Below are 7,500 nucleotides of genomic sequence, written 5' to 3' on the forward strand. Positions count from 1 at the left end.
GTAACCAAGAAAGCTGGTTTACTCCGATTGGTCATTAACAGTGGCCCCTGCATGCTGTAGATCAGGCACACCTTGTGCCACTAGGACAGAAAGCAGCCCTCCACCACCTAGCCAGGTGCCTTAGTTTCCCTCTCGGACATTGAGGTTAACAGTATGAGCACAATTGTCTCGCAAGGGCGGGGAGAGACGCTGGGCTGAAAGCTTTGGGTTCTGTGCCCAGTGTCACCCAGTGCCCAAGCTCTGTGCCTAGTACCACATGGTGCCCAAGTACTACCACTGTGTCCCCTCCTCCTCTCCAAGAAGAAAAAATGAACCCAAGACAGAATCAGGGTGGGGTCCACCAGAAGCGCCTCTCATGGACCCACAACACAAAGGCCAACACGTGCCCCGTCTGTTGTGCCCATTCCGGCATTGTCAGCTCGGGCGGCAGACATGGTAGCTGAGAGCTTCTTTGTGTGGATCAGGAGGCGGCAGAGATGCACTGAGCCCTCTCCCCTCCCCGGGCGGGCTGGAGTGAGTCTGGGGGCCGTCCACCCACATCCAAACCCACCTGCTCTGTTTCCTCGCCAGGCCCAGTCCAGCCTCCGGTGCTTCACCAAACCCACCGAGTCCCTGGAGCGGTCCCTGGAGATGAACAAGCACAAGGGCAAGAGGCGGGTGCAGAAGAGGCCCAACTACAAGAACGTGGGGGAGGACGAAGAGGAGGACAAGGCGCCCTCTGAGGACACGTCTGAGGATGCAGAGAAGACAAAAGGTCCCGAGGGCCCCAAAGGCAGCAAGGCCACCGGGGATAGCGAAGGTGAGCATGGCTGGGAGGGGCCCTTCTCAGTATTAGAATGGGGAGGGGGCCTGCAGTATCAGTTGGGAGGGCCATATGATGTCAGGTGGACCCATCAGTGCTCCAGCTCCCTGCTCAGTTTCTGTTTCTCAACTCCCTTTATTGGGGGGCAAAAGCGTTTCTCTGAGTGCCCGCTGGCCTGATATGAGTCATAGGCCACTCAAAGCTATGCCGATATGGCTCTGGCCATGGTCAGGGACTCAGAGCAGCAGGGTGATGGGGTGCACATGGGAGAGCAATGGGGTCCTCTGTGGGTCCTCTCAGGCTGCCCTGAACTTAGCCCTGTCCTTCATTCCGGACTCTGGACTCCCCCCTCCTCAACTGAATCTGGGTCCCTGATGGTCACTGACTCTTTTAGGGGCCTCTTTGGGGCAGGTACCATGAAGGTGGAAGATTTGCAGTGTTTCTGGGGCCAGAACACATGCCAATACCCCCTTCTCCCCCCCTCCATTGACCCTGTGCTGACCTTCTTGGCGATTTTCCACCTATGTGGGACCACCGAGCCCCACTCGGCCACCAGTCCGGGTACTGCTTTAGCCAGCTAGAGGGCATGGTCTTTATTCTGGATCAGGAAGATCTGAGGGCTCGTGGGAGCCTTTGCGGGCACATATGCTCAGGTGGGTGGCGACAGCAGCACACGGTATTCCCTGCTAGCTGGTGGCTTTGGCATTTTGCTTTCCTTGGAGTCAGGAGAAGAGAGTCTGTCCACTGCAGCCCCCAGTCCTGCAGACAGGCACTTCCGCCCTGTTTGCACACTGTGCTCCCGTCAGTTCTGTTTGGGAAGGAAGCCCCATCTTTTTGTTCCAGCCCTTTTATGAGCTGCTCTTTCCATGCCTGGCCATGACTAATTTGGGGGTGTGCAGGCCCCATTGGGCCTTAGACACATTGTAGGAGCCAGTGTGAGGTGGATGGGGGACTTCAGCAACTAGAGTATAAGGTGACCCCCACAGACGGGGACGGGGTCCAAACTCCCTCCGTGCTGAGCCCCCGGCCCTGCTTAGGGGTTGTTGAGAGCAGAGACCCCCACACTTCTGAGCTGACCGTCGGAGCTGGCAACCCGAGCACTTTCTGAGTCATAGCGTGGGGCTCAAGGCTGGGCTTAGCTCTGAGAGGCGCAGCGGGGGCGGAGGGGTCAAATCTCCTGAGAATGGACCGGGTGAGCCCCGCAGTGGCCAGTATAGGTCTCTCCTGTTGGTGCCTCAGCTCCCAGCTAGAGGCCGCAGAAATGGGGGTGCAGGGCCAGGGGAGGGGGGCTCCTGTGAGGCTCCAACTGAGGTTTTCCTCACCAGCATCTTGGTTTTGGGAGTGCCTGGGATGGATGGTCTCTGGGTTCCGGATCTACCCTCTGCCCCATTTCCCTGCTGGGAAACTGCATCAAGAAAGTCTGACTCACGGCTTCATGACTGGTTTCACATAAGGCTCCGTTGGGACCCTGGCCGCAACGGCTTCCAGATACTCGGACACTCGCTAGGACATTCAGAAATGAGCCTCAGCGGAAGGACTGCCTGGGCTGGGCTGGGCTGGCTGGGCCTCCCCTCTGCCAGCTTCCCCCATGGCCAGGGAACTGCTCTGGGCCCCTGTGGAGGGGCACTGTCCCCTGGCCAGGCCTGGACCCCGTGTCTGCCTGCCTCGCTGACTCCACAGTACAGATTAAGGATCTTGCAGAAGCTGCTGGGCTCCCCCCAGAAGCCACAATGCTTGCTTCTCATCTTCTTCCTCGTTCTGAGGCAGGAGGTGGAGATTTTTCTCCCCTGGAAACCACTTCCAACCTTGGGCCTGGGTCTGGTTGCAACATGCTGGCACAGGAGTCTCTTTGTGGCAGAATCTCCCTCACAAAGTGGCAGAAAGAGCAGAAGCAGGAGGCCTGTGGTCACAGGTGACAGTTCTGCGTAGCCTGACCTGTGACCCACAAATCTGTTACCCTGCAAATGCAGCCTTCCCCAAATGCAGCCTTCCCCAAATTCACATCTTCCCCAGGATGAAGTAGGGGTGACCAGCTCAGCTCATGCCCTGGACCCAGTGATGTTTACTTATTCTGAAATCCTGGTCTCAGGGTGTAGCAACTGAATCCGGGAAGAAAGAAAGGGAGAGCCTGGCCCCTCGGCCCCACTGCTGTAGAAACATTTGCTGACCTGCTCATGTGTCTCTCCAGACACCGCTGACTCTCTGGATCTGGGGATTTAATCCTCAGACTTGCAATCCAAGACTGGCCAGCTTGAGAATTTTCTGTGGAAACTCAAGCTTGACCTTTGCTTTAGAGCCTGTGGGAAAGGGGATAGTAGTTTCACAGAGTCCCTCCAGTCTGCTGCCCTGTGGGTATGAGTGAAGGTAGCACGGGTGACTTTGACCTTGCCAGCTCAGTGAGCAGCTGAACATGTGCCTGGGAGTCAGCCTGAAGCTTACATACTTTGCTATCTGCTAAGTCTCCTGGTAGTGCCCAAGGGGCAAGGAAACCCAAGCCTGAGCCCAGAGGAATTATCTGGCTATACTTCAGTTCCAACTGTCAGCATCTGAGCCACAGTGTGGCCCGGGATAAGCCGTTAAATCACTTTCCTGTGCCCTTTCACCCAAGTGGAGGGCCTTCCCAGGGTCTGGCCCTCGGGTTCTGTGCACCCTGCTGAGGTCTCTATGGGCCTCTTGTTAGATGTCCAGAATGGGGCCTGGGGAGAGCTGAGCCGCTAAATCACATGCTGTGCATGCAGCCAATCCCTGCTGCATCTTGGAGCCTGTGTGTGCACTTTAAGCACTGCCAGGTACAGGCCCAGAGACCCGTGAACATTACCCAGTGGCCCGGGATGGCCAGCACCACAGGGCCTGAGTGACACCACATCCTGGGACTCTGACCTTGGACTACAGGCCTGATGAGCTGAGAATTGCCAGCATGGATTCCCCGAGTTTCCCAAGCACCCCTTGGAGGGGAGTCCCTTCCAAAGAAATCTGCAGTGACCAAGAGACAGTGTGCAGGCTCACCTGGATGGGTAGATATAGAGCAGCACCTCCAGACCGGCTCAAGCAGGAAGATGGGTCATGCATATGGACGGATCTTCCAAGTCCACTCTCGCCTGACCCAGAAAAGCCGAGAAAAGCGAAGGCAGCACACCAGTGGCTGCCTTCTGCACCCAGCCCCTTGAGTCCCACCAGCCAGTCTCCTGTGGCTCTGCCTGCCCTCAGCCTCCCGCTCTTTGCCTGCCTGCCTTGCACAGCTAGCTTCCTCCCCTTGCTCCTCTGCCTGTGTCTGTCCTCGCTGTGATCCATCATCAGGGCGCTCCCGCAGATGCCCTTGGATGGCCCTGAGAGAGACAAATGCCCTTGAATGGCTGGCCAATGCCTGGAGACAGAGGCCGTGCCTGTGGGTTCCCCAGTAGTCATCCAATGGGGACATTCATCGTCCCAGGCCTGGCTGAGTTGTGTGTTTTCCCAATCAAGCTGCGGCATTGAAACCTTCCTCCCACCCCCTGTGCTCTCCTGGCATCTGCAAGTCCTCAGCACTGGCTGTCATGTTAGTCCCTGATGGCACTGCCCAGCCCTACCCACTGTGGTCTCCAGAACCTTCATCTCCTCTAGTCCCAGGAAAGCAACTCCATCCTGCCCCCCACTTTCTGGGGTGGGGGTAAGGGGCTCTGTGGCCTCCCATGAAGTGGAACCGAGAGGCTGAGGTCTCGGGAGTGTGGCCCTGACCACTGCTTTCTCCACCCCCAGCTGGCTGCAGGAAGACTCTGGGATTGGTGTGTCCGCCCCACACCTGTTCAAAACAGCCCTGGGCTGGGCACTGGCAGGGCTGGCTCTGGGGTGCAGTGTTGGCCAGCCACGGCCACATCTCTCTTACCTTCAGTCTTCCACCGTGGAAAGTCCAGTGTCCCTTCTCGCCCCGGTGTCTCCATCCTGCACTTGGACCCACGGGTGCCACTTTCTGTTTGTTTGGGGCCACACTGGCAACGCCCAAGGGTTACTCGTGCCAGGCTCTGAGTTCAGGGATCACTCCTGGTGGGGATTAAAGGATACTACAGAGGATCAAACCCCAGGCTAGCCACATGCTAGGCCAGCTCTGTCCCTGCTGCCGTACCCCCTCTGGCCCTTCTCTTTCAGTGCATCAGTAGCGGACACATTTCATCGTTGCCGTTTCATGCAGCTGGTGCTCTTGACATCCCAGATCTGGCCATGGGGAGCCCCTAATAGCCGAGCGAGCACTCTGGCCTGGTGGAAAGCCCCATCATTTCCCCAAGCTGTCCTTCGCTTTCCTTTTTTAGAGGGTCTGGGGAAGGCCCACACCCGGCGGCACTCGGGTTACTACTGGCTTTACATTCAGGTCATTCCTGGTGGGGCTCAGGGAGACCCTCTGGGATGCTGGGAATTGAATCCAGGCCAGCGGCATGCAAGGCAAGCCCCCTCCCCACTGTACCTCTCCAACCCCTGCCCCTCATTTCCTTGAGTGCAGCCCCATCCTTGGGGATTAGCTACTCTCAGGAAGGTCCTGCTTCTTCCTAAGGGCGGTGTGTGGTGTGGTGTGGGGCATGCCAGAGGTGCTGGTGCACCTACCTCGCCTAGGGGATCCCCGCGGTGGCTGGAGCAGAGAAATGTGCACATGTGTCTACAGAACACTTGGGAGCACCTGCACCCTTGTGCAGACATACACATATTATACTCGGGCAGGGCTGTACACAGAAGCGCGCACTGGCATGCCCACAGGCTTCTCCCTCTGCCTTCTTGCAACTGCATTTCTTCTCAGATAGAAATGGGACGGGACCAGAGGCAGATCTGAGCAGTGCCCATAGAAGTGTACGTCCCGGGCCCGGAGAGATAGCACAGCGGTGTTTGCCTTGCAAGCAGCCGATCCAGGACCAAAGGTGGTTGGTTCGAATCCCGGTGTCCCATAGGGTCCCCCGTGCCTGCCAGGAGCTATCGCTGGGTGTGGCCCAAAAAACAAAAAAAAAAGAAGTGTATGTCCTGACTCCCTGCCTGCTTTTTCTAGCCCTGTCCTGCCACCCCTGTTTTACCTCTCCTGCTTCTGAGCTCACGGGGCAGCCATGCCAGGTGATCTTTAGCCCTGCACCTTACGTCCTTCTCTCTAGCCTTTGCCCCCCTGCCCTCCCATCCCATCCCCCCAGCTCACACGACTCTTCCATGTGTCCCACATGCTTACTCAGCTCGGCCCCACTGCCTGGGTAGTTAGGTGCTTTCCAGCCTTGTGCAAACAGTGCTGCTGTGAATTCCCTGGTGCATTTCCGCCCTGCCCAAGGTGTGTCTCCCAGCGGAATTCCAGCTGGTGGGATTCTACAAACACCAGGACACTTCGGGTCTGTTGAGTGAATGACGGAAGGGGGACCCAAATCAGGCAGTTACAGGAAGGCAGATGGCAGAAGTTTGCTCAAAGTCTGGGCCCAGGGGAGCCAGGACACCTCTCCTGCCTTCAAAGACCACCCAAGCAGGAGCTGGCGGGGCTGACGGGGTAGTGTTGGTTCAGCAGAGCCCCCCAGAAGGCTTGTCAGAACCTGACCTCTGACCTTAGCTTCCAGCAGTGGTGTCTGTGCCCACCTGTAGTCTCTGCTGTGCAGAACTCAGTAGCAGTGGAGGGCCCATCTGCTCAGGCAGAAACAGGCTTGGCACCGATGACCCTGAGGCACCAGGAAAGGTCGGGCCCTCCTGGTGGGTGCCCCTGTGTCAAGATGCCTGTAGAGTCCATCCTGGGATGGTCAGTCTGTGGGGACCTTCCCTGCCCCCCCATCACACTCCCAAAGCCACTGTTCTCACTCCTATGAAGCATTTTCTGCCATTTGGGGGCATCTGTGTTAAGGGCTGGTGCACTGGCACCACCTTGGTCCCCCAGACTCCTTTGGGAATGACCCCTGAGCCCAGAGTAGCCCTAAGCACTGCCATGTGGTAGTCCCCAGACCCCAAAATCAGGAAGTAATAGTGCAAAAATCACTGTTTTTATGAGTCCTTTGAGGGAAACAGGTGGGGAAGAGGGGGAGAAGGTGCTTCCGGTGTGTTTGAAACCACAGTCTGGGCAGTTCTCAGCTGCTTTTGATGCAGTCCCGGGACTAAACCAGGGTTAGTGTTTGGACATTGAACCCATTTCCTCTCTGTGTAAACCAAGCAAGAGCCTTCCTTGCTCTCCTGTCTCTCTGGCTTCTTCCGTGGATGGCTTCTTCCGTGGATTTTCAAAAGATGAGAATAATAACAGATAAGAAAAGTGCAGGGGCTGGAGCCATAGCACAGTGAGGAAGGCTTTTGTCTTGTACATGCCCGACCCAGGTTCAATCCCTGGCATCCTGTAGGGTCTCCCCAGTCTGCCAGGAGTGACCCCTGGAGTGAGTCCTTTTCCTTTTCCCCCACCTGGCACTTAGGCCCCCCCCCCATTTGTGGTTCTGCCTACAGAGAGCAGCATAGAAGTGGGGGACTGCTCCCATTTCCTGGGGACAGCGCTGGGCAGCCTCTGCCTCCTTGCAGCACCGGCAGGCAAGGTTTGGGGCCCCAGAGAGATAGCATGGAGGTAAGGCACTTGCCTTGTATGCAGAAGGACGGTAGTTTGAATCCTGGCATCCCATATGATCCCCTGAGTCTGTCAGGAGTGATTTCTGAGCATTGAGCCAGGAGTAACCCCTGAGCGCTGCTGGGTGTGACTCAAAAAACAAAAAAAAAAAAAACAAAAAGGTTTGGGTCTG

General features: G+C 57.1%; 1 protein-coding gene across 1 annotated transcript in view; it reads left to right on the forward strand.

Annotated features, from left to right (window-relative positions):
* Window positions 1-7,500, forward strand: part of CLEC16A (C-type lectin domain containing 16A) — a 101,777-nt gene that overhangs the window by 25,708 nt on the left and 68,569 nt on the right. The window contains exon 10 of the mRNA XM_049768549.1: window positions 571-799. Coding sequence (XP_049624506.1) covers window positions 571-799 — 229 coding nt within the window. The remainder of the gene's footprint in view (window positions 1-570; window positions 800-7,500) is intronic.

The sequence above is a fragment of the Suncus etruscus genome, chromosome 2 (genome assembly GCF_024139225.1).
Source record: "Suncus etruscus isolate mSunEtr1 chromosome 2, mSunEtr1.pri.cur, whole genome shotgun sequence".
NCBI lineage: Eukaryota > Metazoa > Chordata > Mammalia > Eulipotyphla > Soricidae > Suncus > Suncus etruscus.